Source organism: Ceratosolen solmsi, unplaced genomic scaffold (genome assembly GCF_000503995.2).
Source record: "Ceratosolen solmsi marchali unplaced genomic scaffold, CerSol_1.0 scaffold10, whole genome shotgun sequence".
Taxonomy (NCBI): Eukaryota; Metazoa; Arthropoda; class Insecta; order Hymenoptera; family Agaonidae; genus Ceratosolen; species Ceratosolen solmsi.
In genome coordinates, this window is record NW_011948412.1 from 19981202 (window position 1) to 20003227 (window position 22026).

The 22026-nt window shown below is 25.5% G+C and overlaps 3 protein-coding genes across 3 annotated transcripts; all 3 read left to right on the forward strand.

Annotated features, from left to right (window-relative positions):
- Positions 1-742: 742 nt before the first annotated feature.
- LOC105365818 (trypsin-1-like) lies at positions 743-2641 on the forward strand. Its single transcript, XM_011504079.1, has 3 exons — positions 743-1079; positions 1882-2230; positions 2477-2641. Exons 1-3 carry the CDS (start codon positions 799-801, stop codon positions 2639-2641), a joined length of 795 nt encoding a protein of 264 aa, XP_011502381.1. The 5' UTR covers positions 743-798.
- Positions 2642-4319: 1678 nt separating this feature from the next.
- On the forward strand, positions 4320-10903 carry LOC105365829 (uncharacterized). Its single transcript, XM_011504090.1, has 7 exons — positions 4320-4365; positions 4621-4906; positions 5749-6088; positions 6335-6489; positions 9020-9190; positions 9734-10070; positions 10549-10903. The coding sequence occupies exons 1-7, from the start codon at positions 4320-4322 to the stop codon at positions 10735-10737; spliced, it is 1524 nt and encodes a 507-aa protein (XP_011502392.1). The 3' UTR covers positions 10738-10903.
- Positions 10904-11853: 950 nt separating this feature from the next.
- Positions 11854-14292, forward strand: LOC105365840 (trypsin-6-like). The gene is made up of 4 exons (XM_011504101.1): positions 11854-11950; positions 12511-12796; positions 13483-13822; positions 14128-14292. Exons 1-4 carry the CDS (start codon positions 11905-11907, stop codon positions 14290-14292), a joined length of 837 nt encoding a protein of 278 aa, XP_011502403.1. The 5' UTR covers positions 11854-11904.
- Positions 14293-22026: the final 7734 nt, after the last annotated feature.

A 22026-nucleotide genomic window follows, 5' to 3' on the forward strand; every position in this document is an offset into this window, starting at 1 on the left:
GTATAGTAAATGTTAATATTGTCATGTGTTTATTTTTTATTTAATAAATAACCAGTAATAATAAATCTATTATCTTTTCAATAATTATCAAAGATGATTTTGACATTCCCATATAAGCCTCATATATAATATGACAATTAGTAATCCGTAAATTTAATAAATCATATTTAAAATAAATAAAAATTAAATAGCTTTTGTATGCCTCGCATTTATATATTTTATATTTAAATACGTTGCATACTCCTTGAATTATTCGATGCTATTATTTAATAATAAATTATTTAACACAATAGTAAAATATACTTTATGCATTTATACTTGAATAACTATTAATAGTCAATTTCAAAAAACTATTATGATAAGATACCATTGACACTGCTAAACATTTTAATAGCATTCGAATTATTATATATATGGGTTTGGTTAAGCAGTGTTTATAAGTAAGTTGTCGAATTCGTAGCAAATTATTTATTCAATATGAAGCTATTTGTTGACTTCATAAACTTACTTCTCATAATGAAAGGTATGAATTTATTACGTATATAGAGTCACATATATTCATATGTGACATAAATTAAGACGATGAAATATTTATACAACTGACATAATTTTTTATTTCTTTTTTTTTTTAAAGTGATAAGGTGTTTATTGTACACGACAGTTTTAAAATTGTAGTGACAGTTATTATATTATAATAATTAAGGCAGTAATTTTATCTTAGTTTTTAAGTTACAAAAATTTAAGTTCTAATTAACAGTTAAGATTACTTTTATATTTAATTTTTATATTATAGCTGGCATGGTGTTGTCATGGGATACTCCAAGACTTGTCAAACCTGGTGAATTTCCTTACATAGTTGGAATAATGTGGAAACAAAACGAAATAGCTATCCACTTTACTTCGTGTGCCGGCGCTATTCTTAACGAATTTTGGTATTTAACATCTGGTTTTTGTACTACCTTCATGCCAACTATGGATTGTCTTGTTATCAAAGCTGGTAGCTATAATATTGCTACAAGTGCCGAACATGATCAGATTATTAAAATAGCAAATATTATTGTTTTCGAAAAATATTCAAGGTAAGGTTTCATTTATTTCATTAACGTTTTTTTATTAATATTTTTAACAGATAATTTATTTATTTACATAAATTTAAGACTGCAAAATTTTTAATATAAATTAAGTTTATATAACGAGCTATTTAATTTAGGCAATATATCTATAGAATGTTAAGGATAATTATATAATAAAGAATAATTTTTAATGCTAATGGTTGTATATTATGGTATATTTTATGTATGGTTATATATATATATATATATATATATATACATACGCTATGGCATATTTTATGTATAATTTATTTATATATATTTAAATGAAAATAAACTAATTGAACTACAATATTTTTAGTAAAATGATTCTGCATTCAAATTTTATAATTATAGTATTTTTACCATAACATTCAATTTGTGAAATCGATTTCAGATTCAATATTCTTTTTTATATACTGTCCATAGATTACGTAAGAACAACTTTTCGCGAAGGGGAAAGTTTCAAACGTCAATCATGATCTTGAAATAATATTTCATTAGTTTAGTTTCAACAGTTAAATGAAGATTAATTATTAATTATTCTTTTACTTATTTATTACTAAACTATTAAATAACCATTAACCGATTAGTAAATTTATTTAATTTAATAATCGTTTATAATGCATTTATAATTATTCAAAATATTACTCTATAACTACCACAATCAAATAATTGATTAAGAGTATATTTATTTCTATAATAAGAAACATTGAGCAACACAACAAAAATATCACTTCTTTATTCATGCAGTCAATGAAATTATTAATATTTTTAAAAAAATTACTAGATTAGTAAGACAATTCCAAAATCAAACAAACCTAGCATATAATGATATTGGTTTGATCAAAGGACAATCGGCTCTGACATTCAACGATTTTGTAAAACCAATTAAATTACCTGAATCCAAGACTTTTTATAGCAATCAGAAATCAGAGTATAATTCGATAGCAAGCGGTTGGGGATTATTTCCGCATACCATGGTATCTGAGCAACAAACAACAATGCGTTCCATACGTTTGCCTATAGTACATAATAAAGTCTGTCAACACGCACTCAGAAACCTTTTTCCTGGATTCACAATGTCCGATCACCAAATGTGTACCAGACCTCTTGATGGATCGATTGGAGCCTGTATTGTAAGTTTTTATATAAATTTATTCGATGACACTTGGATTGTTTATTATCCCTTGATGATATAATGCATACGATAACATAAACTTTATTACTTTTATGAATATAAAAATATTATTGTGATTGAGATGTTGAAATGCTACATGATTCGCTATGGATTTATATTTAATATATGCTTTTATATTGCTATCACATATTGCACATAACATAAAAATCAGTTATAATTACATTTTATCCATCGTTTATTTTAGGCTAATCATGGAGGACCCCTTGTTCAATATGATAAAGACAATAAACCTATAGTAATTGGTGTTGTGAGCTGGAGTTCATTACCCTGCACTACAAATAATTTGCCACCAGTTTATGTACGAGTTTCTCATTTCGTCAATTGGATAAAAAGAAAAACAAAAATCTAATAAACATTTTTTATTGGAACTTATATATTAAATATCTTCAAATACTATTTTTTATTTTATATATGATATTTTGTAAAATTATAATGTATATAATATAATTTTCAATAAGGAAATTGACAAGTTAATTGAGTACAAATAATATTGTTTTTTTTTATGGAAAATTGAATCTACTTAAAAAAATTTCATGTTATTATGTATGATTTCTATATGTACAATTTGAAGAATATTGTAAATATACAGTTGAAAACATTAATAAACAATTTTTTCTTCAATGATTTGTATGAATAAATAAAATATATTTTTATATTTTAAACATATTATTAAAAGTCGTAGATTATTTGACTTCTTTTCTCAGTATTTTTATTTTATTAAATGATAGCACTTTCACTATTGGTTGATGAAGTTAATCAAGTTAATTTGTGATACTGATTATACTTTATTTTAGAGGAATAGTTGAAAATATATTGTAGTTCATACACTGTATTAAAAGTTAGAGTTCAACAACTGATAGTTTGCTTAATTAAATATAACCATTACATATCAAAGATATTGTACTTTTTGGTACATTATTATCTTTTTAAGTTTGGAAATCCAGAACACAATACCATTGATTGCAAAATTTAAATTAAGGAAGTAGATTCACGTTACAATTAGGAAAATCTGTTAGCAATTGTAGCATTAATATTTTTATGAAGTTAAACATTATGCCAAATGAATATTATAATCGTAGTATAATTAATAATTTTAATAATGTAATTGTATTTACATAATCATTCATACATTATATCTTTAATTTATAATATTTTATATTTATGATTATTTTAAGTAAAAACATAAATGATCTAAGAATGAATATTTTTCTGCATTTTTTTCAATAATGATTACTAAGTCAAGAATATATGTATTGTTTTCTAACAATGCTAACATGTATAATTCATTAATGATAAATTATACTTGTTATCTTTATTGTTGTTATGTACAAATATCTTTTTAAAATTAAACATTATACAAATTGTAATAGTCAGCTATGCACATATTTGTACTTCAATATATATCGCAGTAAACAGTCATATTTTATTTATACATTTATAAATTTATACATTTACTAGAATCTGATTAATTTTCATATATTATTACTTAAAAGGGCGATATTATTAATGAAAATAATATAAAAAATCAATATTCTCATGTTTTTAATTATAATAAAATATTAATTTTGACAATACCTGTGACAAATCAATTCACAGATTTACCATAAAATAATGTTTCCATGCATTGTTAATAGTTTCCATTAAATAATTACTATACATAATATACTGTAGTTGAAAATACATTTTAGTTTTTCTCATCCTCTGTACTATTCAATATTCTATGTTGTGGAGTGAGGCTTGAATTTATTTAAATAAAATTACTTACTATGAGAAATATATAATAAAATTTAGAAATTAAAAAATATTTGTCTAAGGTTATCCAAACGTTTAATTATCAAATTAATTATCTTGTAAAAAATGAAACCATCTGTTTATATAATATAAAAGCCAATGAAAGTTAGCGTAATTCCAATACGGCTAGCGTACATAAATAGATTAACGGTACATTTATTTTAATCATTAATTTACATTCAAATTGTGAATACTACACAAAAGAAAGTTCAAGTTCTTGGCAAGACTTGTTCGCTATGAAATTGATAGTTGAAGTATTAATATCACTGCTTTTAATAAAAGGTAAAATCACCAATTACTATATATATATATCTACATTATCATTGCGTATTACAAAATGTGAACAAATATAAATGAATTATTTTACAAGTAATTGTAAGTTTTTAAACTGCCATGATATTTAATTAAAATAATTATAGGATTAATTTCAATATCGTTGTTATAACATAGAAATTATTGCAGAGTTATTATTTTCGTTTTCAAGTTCCAGAAATTCAAACATTAATAATGAGTTAAGATGACTTTTTTCATTTATAGCCAACATCGTGTTATCATGGGATACACCCAAAGTTGTCGAACCTGGTGAATTTCCTTACATAGTTGGAATAATGTGGAAACCAAACGAAATAGCTATCCACTTTACTTCGTGTGCCGGCGCTATTCTTAACGAATTTTGGTACTTAACTGCGGCACACTGCATCAGTTTTGTATCACAAATTGGTTATAGCGTTATCAAAGCTGGTACTCATAATATAACTGCAGTTGATGAAAACATAAAATTAATTAAAATAGTACAACGTATTGTTCATGAAAAATATCCAGGGTATGATTATTCCACACAAACTTATTAAAATATTTATTTAAATTGAAGCTACACTCTTTAAAGTTGATAAATATATATATATATATATATATATATATATATATATCTTTATAACAGGCTCTGCTATATCTCAGTAGTAACATTGGCTTAGTTATGATTGTAAAATATTAATATAATTTTTTTATTAACAGAATATCATTCGTTAATAGAAGACAACAATTGCTAAATGCCTGCCTATATTAATAATGGCAATAAACTATTAATTTTTAAAGCTAAAGTTTAATTTCTTTTTATATAAATTTTATATTCTTGTTTACAATGTTCCTACATTATGTTATAATTAAGAATTATCGTTTATTATAGTTCTTTTAACTTTATCACTTTATTTCTTCGAAGACATTTAGTTCATTAACACAGACGAACATATTTTGTTAAATCTGTCGTGTCAAAATCATTGATTTCTATTTTTATTATATTATTTAAGTTTGCTATATAATAGATTAAAAAGCTTGCATTTTTTCCATAACATATTGCATGTAAATGTGCAAAACAGATTTTGTAAAAATTAAAAACAAATTATATAATTTAAATTATTTTTTAATATTGATTATGTCGATTTGTTCTACGATGTTATCGATTTATACTCATGTAATGCAAATTATTATAATTATTCCTAGATGTATCAATAAATGATATAAATTTGATTTTATACGATTTTAATCAACAATTTGCATTTATTACTATATTACAATTAGCATTGAAACCCAGGCTTTTACAAGAAATATAATTTACAATAAATAGTTTAGTATAATTATTATTATTATTGTGGTATGTCTATATAGTATGTCACCAATACACGCAAATCTGGCCAATTACGATATTGGTTTAGTGAAAGGAGAGGTGGCTCTGACATTCAACAATTTTATAAAACCAATTAAACTTCCCAAACCCAAGACTTTGATTGGAGATCAGAAATTGGAATATAATTTCATAGCAAGCGGCTGGGGGTTATTTCCTCATGCTTTCGTATCGCAGAATCTAAGTGGAATGCGCACCATACATTTGCCTATAGTACGTAATAAAGTATGCCAAGACGCACTCAGAAACCTTATTCCTGGATTCACAATGTCCGATCATCAAATGTGTACCAGACCTCTTGATGGAACGATTGGAGCCTGTATTGTAAGTTTTTATATAAATTTATTCGATGACACTTGGATTGTTTATTATCCCTTGATGATATAATGCATACGATAACATAAACTTTATTACTTTTATGAATATAAAAATATTATTGTGATTGAGATGTTGAAATGCTACATGATTCGCTATGGATTTATATTTAATATATGCTTTTATATTGCTATCACATATTGCACATAACATAAAAATCAGTTATAATTACATTTTATCCATCGTTTATTTTAGGCTAATCATGGAGGACCCCTTGTTCAATATAATAAAGACAATAAACCTATAGTAATTGGTGTTGTGAGCTGGAGTTCATTACCCTGCACTACAAATAATTTGCCACCAGTTTATGTACGAGTTTCTCATTTCGTCAATTGGATAAAAAGAAAAATAAAATCTTAAATTTTATTTAAATAATTTTTAATAAGCTTGCACGTTAATATGAATTTTTAATAGGATTTTGTATATTATATATCTTCATTATTGTTTTGTTTGTATTAATAATTATGTTTTATAAGCTCTGAACATATTTTTCAATAAGTAAGTTTCAGAATTTGTTTTGGCTGTTTAAATTTTATGGTTGACTTTTATTTCTTCTTGATGAAATACGTTATCTTTATGGAGGAAAACATTTGATTAAAAATTCTTTGAGAAAAGAAGGATCTCTTTGTACTTATTGTGTCTTTCATGAAATTAATTTGAACTGAAGTGAAAAGATCAGGATAGTTATAATTTTCTGAATTTTCCAGTAAAATCCTTGTGAACTGCGATATATATTTATACGGAGTTGTCTAAATTCGTGAAACCATATAATTAATTTTTTATTTTAATTCAAAGGTATTGTTTCATGGTTCAATATATTTCATAGTGAATTCAAAATTGTCATTATACAATAAAATTATAGTGATGAAATGAAATGTTAGATTGAAAATATTTGATAGAATGAAAGAAACTGTAAAATCTAAATATTTTAAATTTATATAATTTACTTTTACTTAATGTTTTGAATGTATCTATTGGTTTAAAAAATTCAAATTACGAAATAGAGGTATTTTCTTGTTTTTATATCACTATAGTGTTTTAATTAATTTGGCATATTATTCATATTATTTTATACTACTGTGTTGCAATTTCGATAGATATAGATTTCATATATAGAATTCAATGTTATCAAATAAAAATAATAATATAAATAGGTTTTTGTTTTATAAATTTTCTTTTATTTGCGAAAAAATTTATGAATCGTTAGGGAAAAATTTGTTTTCAGACAAAATAAATCATTTGTATTAAATTTATTCAGAAAAATATTATTTGTTTATAAAATATAAATATATAGAAATTTATCATTAATTTTTAAGGTTACAGTTATATAAAAGCGATGATAATGAGGCGATGGTTGATACAATTGTACGTTTGTAAAAAATTTTTTTGAATGCATGTAACATGTATCTAATACATAAGTATATTTAGTATACATAATATATTATTTGCTATATTTACACAAGTTGTACACTTATAAATACTTCATTTCCTTTATTAAAAATACACTATTTATTTAATAAATAGTTTATAAATATAATACTTGATAAAATAAAATGTAGTACTTTAAATTATTATTCAATTATCCGTTCAAATTAAATATAAAATTGAGCCGCATATTTTTAGCTTTACGTGAGAGGTCAGAAAAATATGTTATATTTACTTGAAGATTTTTCCATATTCGGTATGTTGAGCATTTTATGTTGCAGGTGGGAATATCTACAATTTAAACTTAATAAAACATAAATTTTAAAATTTCAATTATTTTATTAACATAATTAAGAATTGGACGTATGGGTGAGAAGAAAAGTAAATTACATAATAAGAACTATTATAAATTTAGGGTCGTACTAGGATTCGATAAACAACAGTACAATGTTAATTTGTTTTATTTAACTGCTTATAAATATTTTAACGTTTATAACTTTTTTATGCTGTGTTCTGCCAAATTGCAATTATAATTTCAATCAATAATAATGTGATTAAATAATAGTATTTTTAAGCTTTTGTAGATTCGTAATGTTATGTATAAAAATTGATAAGATTGTCAATATTTATATATCAATCTGAAACTATTAAAAAAATTTGTCAAATACTGAAACTTATTTCAAACTATCCTTTTTTATTCCTACTAGCATTAAATTTTAATTCCAATCACATATAATTATACATGAATTCAGTGTTTATAAAACTAAATATATACAATTAATTTCAAAGTCCTATGATGAACAATTCAATACTCTCAATATTACATAAAAATAGTATGAAATAAAATTTTTCTTTTCTATACTGTAAACTGTAGTAATTATACGAATATAAAGTTATTAGAAGCAATAAAAAATAGGATTTATACATTATAAATAATACTCTAACTAATCTCAAGTTGCCTGTAGTAGCCTTATACTTGTCAGCTCCAATTTTCCTGTAGTGTTAAATAATCTATAGATACAGGGTATCATGTTCATCCTTAGTATCCACTTCGGCGCAATCGTCAATCTAATCAATGAACCTAAATTAGAGGTGACTCGTATAACTGCAGCAATGCGATTACAATAGTTCGAACTCTGTACTACTAAGTAAAAATGTCTGATCCTCTGCTAGTGTCAGCTGAGCATTAGTGATTGTTGAATTAGTGTAAGAGATTGAAATGATTTCCGGCGTTACAAGCGTATTTACATTAGATAGGATACAGTTCATGCGATCATTATCCTGCTCTCCATCGTTCGAACGGACATTCATCCTGCAAGGAGGGGAAGGGAAAAAGGCATTTTCTTTATTTGTTGAAAGTAAAAAAAATGAGCTTAATAAAATAAAAGCAATAAATGTTCCACATAAGTGATAGCATGAATCTAAAATAAGATATTAAATCTGTTCATCTTACAGTGGTGCTATTATTACTGAATTTTGGATTTTGCTTTCGGCTTATTGCATCACCAATGCACCTTCTAATGGTACTGTGTATGTAAGGACTGGCAGTTATAATATTAACAAAGACGATCAATTTGTACATAACGTGCCAATCAAGCAAATGATTGTTCATGAAAAATACGAAGGGTGAGACATTCCTATATGTTATTGCACAAACTTAGTCGTCGGCATAATTGTTGGAAAGAATCGTTTAAATTTTTAAAACTCAATTTATTATCTCAATGAAGATACGTAGAGTAAAAAACGTTATACCAATTTCAATTTTTTGGTAAATTTACGTTTAATTCGTACAGAGGACGTAAGTTCTTTAATTATTGAGGCTAGTCTAGTTAGTTTTATCATAATACATTAAAAATTAATTATAAACAAGAATTGTACTCGTTTCCAATACAGTGTAATATATGACATTGGTTGCTTTATAAATAAAATCTTGCATATACTTAAACTTTATCTTATTTCGTATTTTATAATTAATTATTATTATGATATAAATTTATCACTTTTGAAAAGAGTATTGAAAACGAATATTACCAGTTCAGAATAGGTATATCCGAAGCACTTATCGGTTAGAATACTAATTATGTCATCGTGTGGAGAATGCAGATTAGTTATGTTAAAATTCTGGCGTTGAAGATTTTTGACAAAAAGTAAAAGAAAAATGTCAATTAGGGCAAAAACACTGAAAACCCTCGCTTGCTACGACATCGGTCTGATCCAATTAGGAAAACAGCTGGACTTTGATAAACGAGTGCAGCCCATCCTAATGGCGAAATCCAAAACCTGGTCATATGAGATCAAATTGGGTGACAATGTGATCTTGAGTGGCTGGGGCTCGATATCCTACGGTGCTCTATCTGATCATCCGGACATAATGCGCACCGTCAATGCAACTATTATTTCCAACAACGAGTGCGAGAATGCTATCAAGAAGATCTGGCCTCAATTCAGAATATCTGAAATGCAGATATGCACGACACCTTTGGACGGGAGCCTCGGAGCGTGTATTGTAAGTATATTCATTTTCTAAGGATAACAATGAGATTGCCCATCTGCCTAAAATGTGTTATAAAATGAATTATTATTGTTGATAAATATTATATAATTGGTGTAAAGTTATATTTTATTGCATTGATTGCGATTAGGATTCACCTTTTTATATGCTTCGATATTGTAAAAACAGTTGCTTCATCGAGAATGATAATCGACAAATTTATACTCCCATGTTCGCAATTACATAATGAAATCTACTATACATGTCAGAATATTTATACATTGAATCTCACGATTAACAGCAAATCGATTAAACATAAGGTAACTGCTATATACGTTATAAATTAAGCTGTATATGATATTTAAATTCTTAAATAGGACATAACATAATATTCTAATGGCGGACGATATTTAAATTAAATCTCAGACAATCGAGCCTTCGATTTAATGAGAACTATGAAAATTAACGTAATTTCCTTCCTTGCGTATGACAGGGTGACATTGGAGGTCCACTTATTTACCACGAAAAAGTTGATGTAATACCGGTGCTAGTGGGTATATCCAATTGGAACTCGGAGCCCTGCAACAAAAATGGCTTGCCTCCTGTTTACACAAAAGTTGAATATTTTCTAGGTTGGGTCGAGCAGAAGCTGAAAGAGAATTGTAGTCGACCGTCTGGTTAAATTAATCGTAAATACATTTATTTGTATGGATGATGTATCACATGTCAGTCGATATCCTCTTTCTGTAGCTTCTAAATAGCTTAACTGACAAACTAATTTTAGCTGCTTAATTTTATACGATAAAATAAGTGATTTGTGCTTTTTTTTTCTTTCGTAACTGATTTTAAGCGGTACGTGGTGTACTTATTTGCTTCTTACATTTTCATCAATTAGAATTTCAAAAATTAGTTGCTGTATAATGTTTAGTCAAAATTACGTGTTTCATTAAAACGTTCATTCGTGCGACTAGCTTTATCAAATGTTAATACACAAATGCGCGCAATGTTAAGAATTGACTCGAATCAGTTGATAACAATTATCATATGATTGCTAGTGTGCATAAACAAAAACTGTTCAAAAACAATTTATCTATTGCTAGGTTAAATTAATACAGATTACGAAGCCTTCTAGGATTGTGAACCTTTGAAGGTCCTATGAACCCAACGATAGCTTATGCAAAGCTACTGTAGCTTTGTTGTGCAAACAATAGATAATTTCTGGCAACTTCTTTGCTGTCGAAAAATTGTTACCATCAAGATATTTGAATTAAATTAATCCTACAAAATCACTTCGAATTTTACGACATATTAATATTATGTACCTAGTTGAGTTCAAGTATTATCAATTTTTTAACATTGGTTTATCTATGTAGACGGAAGAAGTGATCTGTAAATGTAAATTCTGTAAATAATTTACTAATATTATATTTTTACGTATGTAGTTATTATTTCTTATAATTTGTCGGTTATATAATTAATTTGTAGGGATTTGAACGTGTTTTATTCTATTCTGTCTTTTTTTTTCACATTGTACAAATATGATTTTATAGCTTTACAAATTGAGAAATTACTATATTAATATATATAATATAACTGTAGCAGGAATTGTCGTTGTACTAAAATTTTAACAAATAGTGTACTCGTGAGGTTGGATGATGTTATATTTATTTAAATTATTTGTTCATTATGTTATTTTATAATTCGCCGTTTTAAATTAATTGATGCATATAATAATAAAATTTACTGATTACATAAAAACATCATATTCTCAGTTTGTATGTTAATGTATATTGAAAGTTTATGTATATATACTAATAAGAACGATTAAAAAAGGAATTAATCATTCACCATGAAGTTTGGCATCATAATAAGTACCTCAGTTCTTTTGGTCCAAGGTAAACTATTTTAGGTGATAATACGATTAATAATTTAATACAGAATTTGTCCTTGAATGTTCATCTACTTATTGAATTAATAGATTTGACATATTCAGTATGTCCTCTTAAATTTCTATGTACATTTAAAATAATTCGCACTGTATTAATAATTTTTATATAACAATTTTTATTGTACAAATAGTAATATGTATACATCAATCTGTGTAATCGTATTGAAATTTTTTTTGGAAGCTACGTTTATTTCATCAATTTTATCAACGGAGAACTTAATATATTTTTTTAAATATTTAATATATAAAATTGAATTTGTTCAAATTTCTGTATCAGAAACGACTTTAAATATATTAGATTTAAATATATTCATGCATATGTAAAATTTATTACAGGTGTGCTACACTGAAAGTATAATAATATAAATAGCCTTATATATTAAAAACACTATAACCAAAATAACATTATAACGACGACAAAAAATGTTTATACGATTGTATTTTGGTTTTCAAGTTCCAGAAATTCAAACATTAAAAATCAGTTAAGATGACTTTCTTCATTTATAGCTGCCATTGTGTTATCATGGGATACTCAAAGACTTGCCGTTCCTGGCGAATTTCCCTACATAGTTGGAATAATGTGGAAACCAAACGAGATATCAAGCCTCTTTACTTCGTGTGCTGCCACCGTTCTTAACGAATTTTGGTACTTAACTGCGGCACACTGTATCGACTTTACACCAGAAAGTGGGCGCCTTGTTGTTAAAGCTGGTAGTCATAATATTGGTACAACTTCTGAACATGATCAGATAATTGAAATAGCAAGTGTTAATACTCACGGAAAATATCCAGGGTAAGAGTTGAAATTTTAATTACTTTTCTGAATGAATATATTTATAAGGTAATCTTTTCTTTCAATGAATAATTAATAGAATAATTGAAAATTCATTATAAATTTTATTGAGTATCGATGATGATGGTAATGAAATTCTAGGCAAGTTTATCTACGCACTGGCAAGCATAATTATAAAATACTTAATAACGATTATTATTCATATTTGTATAATGACAATATGTTTTATTTCTAATGAATTATTTATTTTAGATATCAAATAGATTTGTCTAAATATAATTGATTCATCAAGAATTCGCATTAATTTAATTTCAATTATTTATAATGAACATTAATTTTATTTTTCATTATACTTTCTGTTCCATTTTATTATTAGTATTCAATTATTATTTTCATTAAATAATGTAGATTTCATGTACTTACATATACCGTCAGGAATGTTATATGTAATTTTGTAATAGTAATTACATAATCAATACTACTGTAATTATTAAAATTAACAATATAGATATATTGTTTTATTTATATTAATTATAAATTAATAATTAAAATATCTGATATTAATAGTTTTTGATCTTATGATATTAATGTATATATAATAATAATAATAATTATAATAATAAAATATAATAAAAACTGATATTAATACATATTAAAATTAATATTCAAATGAGTATTCCGTACAGGAGGGGGCCGGTTATTGGAAATCTAGCGCATTACGATATAGGTTTAATCAAAGGACAAACGGCTCTAGTATTTAACGATTTTGTAAAACCAATTAAACTTCCAAAACCCAAGACTTTGATTGGAGATCAGAAATTGGAATATAATTTCATAGCAAGCGGCTGGGGTTTATTTCCTCATGCTATGATGCCTGACCAACCAACTGCAATGCGCACCATACATTTGCCGAAAGTGCGTAGTAGAGTTTGCCAAGACGCAATAAGGAACCATATTCCTGGTTTCATTTTCTCCGATCACCAAATGTGTACCAGACCTCTTGATGGAACGATTGGAGCCTGTATTGTAAGTTTTTATATAAATTTATTCGATGACACTTGGATTGTTTATTATCCCTTGATGATATAATGCATACGATAACATAAACTTTATTACTTTTATGAATATAAAAATATTATTGTGATTGAGATGTTGAAATGCCACATGATTCGCTATGGATTTATATTTAATATATGCTTTTATATTCAAGAAGTTAAGAATAAGACGTAGTTTCGATATGAAAATGAAATTTGTAAATCAAGCTCCCTATCACATATTGCACATAACATAAAAATCAGTTATAATTACATTTTATCCATCGTTTATTTTAGGCTAATCATGGAGGACCCCTTGTTCAATATAATAAAGACAATAAACCTATAGTAATTGGTGTTGTGAGCTGGAGTTCATTACCCTGCACTACAAATAATTTGCCACCAGTTTATGTACGAGTTTCTCATTTCGTCAATTGGATAAAAAAGAAAATGAAACCGTAAATTCAGGATAAAATATTATTAATAATTTTAAATACTTTTCATAAGTTATTTCAATTAATGTAATGAAAATTGCTACTAATATTAATTGTTTATACATAGACACATTTCCTATATTCAGAAAATAATATGTAATTTTCTTTATTAAATTATACCATGATTATTATTTACCTCTTACAAACGATTTGATTCAAATTAAAAATGTATATTATATTATAGATATAAAATCAATAATTTTTCTTATTTTAGTAAGCTATTAAATATATTTACTAATAAAAGTTATCTCATAATTTGTAATCTAATAATTCCTATATTTTTTATAATTAGAATAATAAGTAATAACTAATAAGTTTGTGTGTATTTAAAATAATAATTGAGGTTCTGAGTGTCATTTTATTAAAATATTATTGATATTTTTATCATAATATAATTATGATATATTTATAGAACAATATTTTGTATATCTATTGTGTAATATTTTCTAATGTCTAAAAAATAAATGAATAAACCGAAATTTGAATAACTATATTTAAGTGGTATTAAAGCTTATTTAATTAATATCTTAAAAATAATATGTAGTCTGTTTTTATACAAATTGTTATTAATTAATCTATTTTCCAATCATTAAAAATCCAGTTTATAATTGATATAATTATTAAACTAAATACCATTCTTCAATCATCATGGTATCAAATAAATAAAAAGTATGAACTTTAATTAACTTCTTACAAAATTCGCTTCTTTCATGGAAAATCCAATTCAACTAGAGCTTTACTTGCAGTCTAGTAGAACCCATATTTTTAAGTTAACAAACTCATCGCAATTTCAGTTCTATTCTTTATTTATTCCTATATTTTAGAATCGTTCAACAGTATAGTTTAAACCTATCTGCATAATAAAGTTATAGATGTATATGATAGGAAATTTCTTTGGTCAATAATAATTATTGTCTCCAATGTTGTGGTAGGAATTGCTGTTTACGATTGCAAAACCTCGCTTTAATCGGCTGTACTTTTGTTGCTTTTGACGATTGGGATTGAGTAGATGAGGAGATTACGTGACGATTCTGATTGCTCTAATCGTTCCTGAACGAGGCCTAACATATTTCAAAGAAACATCGAATGCAAGAGTATTAAACCATCCTAATTGAATTACGCATAAAACATATTGTAAATTAATTTTTATCTATACTATCATTTTAATTTAAATATATTATTTTGATGTAGAAAAAAATATATAATATATACTAATTACAATCTATAATATTTAAAAAACAAAAAGAATTATAAATAAAACTTTAAATATACCTAAAATGAATAAAATATTATAATGAAACTGTCAGAAATCATGTTTTATCAATAATATATATGCTAATCGTTTTTTGAAATAAACGCAGTATATAATACAATAAAAAATGAGGAAAATTATTTGAACACAATGATTGTAGACGGATTAAATAAGTAATTTTGAGTAAATATATATTATGGAATCTCCATAGTATAACATACAGGGCTTTTTTATTATATAAACTCCAAGATGAAAATATTTACCTTATATTATATTTCTATAGTACATAGATTTTAGGTACTGATAAATATTAATATTAATATAATAAATTTTTTAAAAATCAATATTGATTAAAGATTAAGTAATCCAAAATAATATTTTTTAAATTTAAGCGTCATTTCAAATAAATTTTGTTTTTATTCAATGCATTAAAGAATTCTGAATAATTTTAACAAGAAATATATTATTTTACTATATAATATTTTAAATATCGAAATGAAATGGTTGTTAATACCTTTTTATGATTATATACCAAGTTATATATCAACACATATTATTACTTTATATATTAATATCATAGCATATTAAATTTAACATGCGTCATTATAATATTAATGAAAGTATTTTTTTACATATTCTTATCATTTATTTAATGATTCTATATATCAAACACACATAAATTTATACTTCAATAATTAGTTAAATAAAACTATACATTTATATAGTATACTTATCTTTTATCAGTAAAATATATTTGCTTAAATTGGGGTTTTTTTTTAAAATAAATAATATATTTTTATAAAATAACCTTTAATTTAAAAACTCCTAAATTACATAAGAAAAACTGTGTACGTATCATTTATCTATTCTCATTTGTCTTTCCTTAATTTCTTTTGTTTCCTTTCATCACTTTTTCTTTAATATTACCTCTCTTTGTCTGACCGTACCAACTTCCTTTTTTTTCTTTATTTATTCAATTCTATTTATTGTTGACTTTTTTAACCGAATACGTAAATTGGCATACAAAAGACGCTAGGAGTCACCGATAATTTTGGATACCATTCAATAGATGAAATTTAATTTTAATTTTTGCTTACTTTTTTATCATTAATAAATATAATTTTAAATTATTCTTTTAATTTATGTGATAGTAATATAATCTAGTTCTAATTGATTATTTACACACCGAATTAATGAATAATTTAACTGATTTTGATTTGTGTTTTATGAATTTATTATATAATCTTCAATAATAGAAATATAATTGATTCGAGTATATGTTATGTAAACAATTTTGAATTGAAATATTTATATTCTAGATATGTTAAAAATATTATAAATATTTTGTTCTTCATAAATAATAATAAATTTTAATTCTTAAAATATATATGAAGTAGGTAATAAACTTTAAATAATTAATTGAATCATTGCAAATTAATAGAGTTTAATTTGAAACTTAATTATAAATATATTTAAAGTATAATTAAAGTTAGGAAATATGTTATAATTATTTTTTACATATGTCTTAAAGAATAATGTATCATATTTATTAAATATGCTGATTATTCAAAATATATCAGTCATTTGTAGTGAGTCAATAATTATTGAATGGAATAATTTGAAGTTTTAGAAATTTATACATGTTATCGATTATGTAAGATGAATTAATTCGGTTTCAATCCGTTTTGCGTCAGATTTTATTATTATATATTTAAACAGAATGTATCACAAAGTAACTTTACAAAAGATATTTTCTACGATAAATTTTAATAATTTTAATTTTTGTAAATATAAAAATCTATTTTCTTATTAGAATAATAGGATGAATAGCACATTTGGAGGCAATTCACATGGATAATTATTATACTTATAATATTTATTTATACATATTTAAGAGTAACGTCGTCCTTTATTTCTGGGATTTTCTCTAGATAATACGGAGTAGGTGTTATCTCTAATCCCGAAAAATAGCACGACATTTGACACGAAAGGCAGAAGAGAATTCGATTCATTTCGAATTCCACCCCTAAATACCGTTCTCTAGGCGCGTTTTTACGAGCAATGGCATCTCACCCTCGCATGGCAAACACAATTTTCTACTCGGACCGCGCGTGGACGCGAAAAAGCGCAAGGCGATATAACTCGCGTGTATTATGTATTCGACGGCGTTAAGCGCATGTCCTGTCGACACTAGTAGTTTACAGTAGCTCCTGAGACGTTCGACTCCTTTATTATCCTGGAGCGAGTAGCCTACCTTTTTACGATGAAACGTAAAAACGACGTCACTGGGAACTTTTTTTATACTTCAGTACCTTCTTACCTCTCCCCATCTATGTGCAATCTTCTTTCCCGCTTTAGCTTGCTTATCTGTACATTTTTTTCAGTATAGTTTTCTTGACTACAGGTGATGCCCGAGCTTTCTTATTTTTCGTAATGTCGCGTAAAATAAATGGATATGAAATATTTTTATTTTTGTCTTATTTTCTTATTCATTTTATTCCACTTCCCTAATGTTATCAGTTTAAAACATATTAATTTCTATTAAGTTAATTATTCCGTATGTATTACTACCTAGACGAGATATTGACACATATACATGACGCTTTCTGTTTAATTATGAAATTATGAAATTATTGTTTATATAATATATCTAAACCCCTTTTATTTAAATTAATCAGATATTGGTAATGATTTTTTTATTGTAAAGACATCTGATTTCAATTTATATAAACAAAATTTTTTAGAAATTTAATGCTTATACACGAGCAGGTGTTTCAATCTTTAATTCAATTTCAGTGTAGAATGAAAATATGAATTGTATTATAATAAATTTTTGAATAGTATTATTTGTTAATCTATACATTAATATTTTGATTATCTTACTAGAACTTCTATAGATTAAAATATGAGAAAATAATTCAATTTTTACACTATATACATATTAATTTATACACACTGATCACATAATTCTTTAATACTCTATGAATCAAATTGAAGTTTGATCGATTAGTTTGGCATTTTATGATGATTACAATTTTATTCAAAGTGTCTTATTATCTACTACTTTAATTAACACAAAACAGGAACTGTTATATATTTTTATAGACTTTTGGTTAGTTTCATAAATATACGAAATTCTAATATTGAAAATGTACACTCGTCAATATGAATTTTCAATTTTTAAAAGTCTTTATCCATTTATTCAATACAATTTTAAATTTATTTTACAACAATAATAAAAATATTTATTTTCTTTTATGTAACTGCAAACATATTATTATTAAAATAAATTCAAAAAATAATTGGAAAGTTTAACAATAAAACTCATAAATTGTAAGAATAAATTAATTATTTATAAATATTTATAAATAAATTAATTTAATCGTATTAAATACTCAAAAATCAAATAATTACCGTAATGTTTGGAAAGTTAAAGTCGACGATAAACATGTCGGTGATGTCCATCGATCAACTTACCTGAAAGAAAAATCATAGTAATATAATTAGTATATTATTAATTTTTATTTTCAATAATACAAAATGATCGATTAATATTCCAAGAAATATTAATATTGCTTAATAATATTAAAAATGTTATTGAGTGAAATATTATTAAATAATGTGAATATTGTTAAATACTGCTAAGAAGAAATAAAATATGAATAAAGAAAATGAACGTATTTATGGTGAATTGTAAAAGAATTATGTACGAATTTTTTTAAATGAATTTTTCACTTTTAAACTGTCATTACATTTGCCACTTTAAATAATCCGATATATTTTTTATTAATTTTTTTTCCTTATGCTTGACCATACTTCATTAAGAATTGATCTTTAATGATATATTTAAAGTAATATAATTAGCATATTTTTATAATAAAAACCAATACCAAAATCCTCTCATCCTCTTCGTTTGATTTTTTAACATCAATTTCACGCTTTTTTTCAAGCTGACATATAACGAATTCGAGAGATCATTAGTATGCGGTCGACGATATCTTTCATCCACTGCACGTCGTTCATCGACTCTCTATTCCTCGATTCAGACGTCAACGTTTACTTTTCAATACTCTGAATCAGTCACAGGCTTGCTTCTCATTTGTGATAGCTTTTGTGTTCATTTTTTTTCTTATTAGTCTTTTTGAATACAGTGAATTCCGTATTACAATGCAAGTAATCATGTCTAAAGAATCAATAATTATTAATAATCAGTTATAAGAACTATATTATGTATTCACTTTAATTAATACTCCTATGTAAACTTAGATTGAAAAATCATTCATTAATATGTAGACCATATTGATTCAATGGAGTACCTACATTGTAAAGTAATTGTGTGATTACGTTAAAGCATGTTTGATTTTATTAATTCTGTACTAAAAATAATTGAAATATTAATAATTAATAATATGCAAAAGAAATATGTCAATAGTTCATAGTTCATAGTTTATAGTGGAGAGTATTAGAAGAAACATTAAGTAGCAAATTATTTTGCTCAAAGTAGAAATATTAGAATTCCATTATGAAAGAATCACAAATAAATGGTAATATTATATTAATCTTACAATAAAAATCTTATAATATTCATCTTTATGATAAAATCTTTAAAATAATGAAAAATATTATATTTTTATAGTTTGTTTAAACTTGGTAGATTAACTACCTATTGTATTTAATCGAAATTTCGATTAAAAATGTTTCAATTCTTTAAATAATATAAAACAATTGAAGCATGAATTAGAAATGAAATAAAATTAATTACACTCAATACCCTCAAAATTTTAATATTATTTAAGTGAATTAATTTTTGCTAGAATTATAATATTCCTCAATATAGAGACTAAAAGAATTTAACGATGAGTTAGGACAAAGTATTTTTAACGTATTTCTTCAAAATACCCAATTTTTCTACCTCATCTAAATCACATAAATTCGTGTGTCCTTTTTTCTGATTATAATGATTAAAATATTTTATTTTGCAATAAGCGTTTTTATATAGATAAACATTTTAACAAAATTGTTCTAACTATAGCGTTGATAATATAGGCCAATTAGAATATATTAAATTTTTTGCTCATTAACAAAAAAGCTTTGTTTGCAAATCTATACGGACTGAGAATGTGCGGAATGAAATTTATGAATGTATATGAGAATTGTAATGGTAAAAAAACTAATTATATAGAAATATAAAAATAAAAACTATCACAAATTTGTAGGAGTATTGTATTCTTAGCTCAAGCACTTTGAAAGTAATGAGCTTTGATTCTTGACTGATTCGGTCAAAGTTTCTTACTATTGTTACGAAAAAAAAAAAAAAAAAAATAATTATTGACTTTGTTTTAAAATTCATTTTGACTAGTAATTAAAATCGACACACAGTTTATGAAAGCATCGATGGGAGGCGGCGAAATAACTTCTCGGATAAGTCCCTCATATGAATTGGATAACGTGAAGCGCGACAGGTTTGATTATGCGAGTGGCAGCGGAGCTACGGCCAAATGTATCGAAGGCATTGGCGAGGTATGTTGACAGACGGAGTGTGCACTCATGATAGCGATGGTAAGCGTTTTCCAGCCAACTCCATTGGTCGGCTGATCCTGATCTCCCTCTCCATGATTCTCGTATGATATTTCCCACTTGAGCGCCCACGTGCCATGGGGAAAGTGACGAAGCGAAAATACACATGCGCGATGCGTTGCGTGCAATGATTTCACACAGGGAATACAAGCGCTAGTGGACCCAAAGATTTGTACCATACGTATCCCGATATATGTGTGTGTGTGTGTGTGTGTGTGCTTGTGTGTGTGTGTGCGTGCGCGCGCGTGTGTATGTGTGTGCGTGCGTGCGTGCGTGTGTGTGTGTGTGTGTGTGGAGAAATAATTCAAAGCAAGATTCGGACGTACAAAAGCTATAGGAATGTTGTACGCGCTTACACATCATCAGCAAAAGCCCGTTCGCTATTATTTTACAAATTGCATCAACTCGTCCCTATTATTCGTTATTCATGAATGGCTCGTGAGCTTTCAAAATACTTACTCTTATATCCAGGCAAACGCCAATTTTACCAGTTAATATCATTTACATTTCTGAAATTTATTTACTTATTAACTTTAATTTAGATATAAGATAATGTACATAAAAGTTAGATAAGGTTTTAGTCTTAATTTGTAACAATAGAAACAATAACAACAAAATTTGGCGCGTTTTATTATGTTTTTTTGCAAATTAAATATGCTTGTTCGCTTTAACATATAAGATATAAAATAAAGTATAAAGGCTCCATTTGCCAAGTATAAACTTAAATATATTATGAATACAATGATAATGACAATGACAAGCAATATTAATGCAATTATAGAAATGCCAATTTATCAAATACTTTAAGTTCATATAATAAGTCGTAAAAGTGTATTTAATAGCTACAAATCCGATCACTTATCTAATGTAGAA

Coding starts and splice junctions, on each gene's coding strand:
- LOC105365818 (XM_011504079.1), top strand. CDS start 799: ATGGTGTTGTCATGGGATACTCCAAGACTTGTCAAACCTGGTGAATTT. Junction 1,080..1,881: donor GTTTTCGAAAAATATTCAAG/GTAAGGTTTCAT, acceptor AAAAATTACTAG/ATTAGTAAGACAATTCCAAA. Junction 2,231..2,476: donor GATCGATTGGAGCCTGTATT/GTAAGTTTTTAT, acceptor CGTTTATTTTAG/GCTAATCATGGAGGACCCCT.
- LOC105365829 (XM_011504090.1), top strand. CDS start 4,320: ATGAAATTGATAGTTGAAGTATTAATATCACTGCTTTTAATAAAAG. Junction 4,366..4,620: donor ATCACTGCTTTTAATAAAAG/GTAAAATCACCA, acceptor TTTCATTTATAG/CCAACATCGTGTTATCATGG. Junction 4,907..5,748: donor GTTCATGAAAAATATCCAGG/GTATGATTATTC, acceptor ATGTCTATATAG/TATGTCACCAATACACGCAA.
- LOC105365840 (XM_011504101.1), top strand. CDS start 11,905: ATGAAGTTTGGCATCATAATAAGTACCTCAGTTCTTTTGGTCCAAG. Junction 11,951..12,510: donor CTCAGTTCTTTTGGTCCAAG/GTAAACTATTTT, acceptor CTTCATTTATAG/CTGCCATTGTGTTATCATGG. Junction 13,823..14,127: donor GAACGATTGGAGCCTGTATT/GTAAGTTTTTAT, acceptor CGTTTATTTTAG/GCTAATCATGGAGGACCCCT.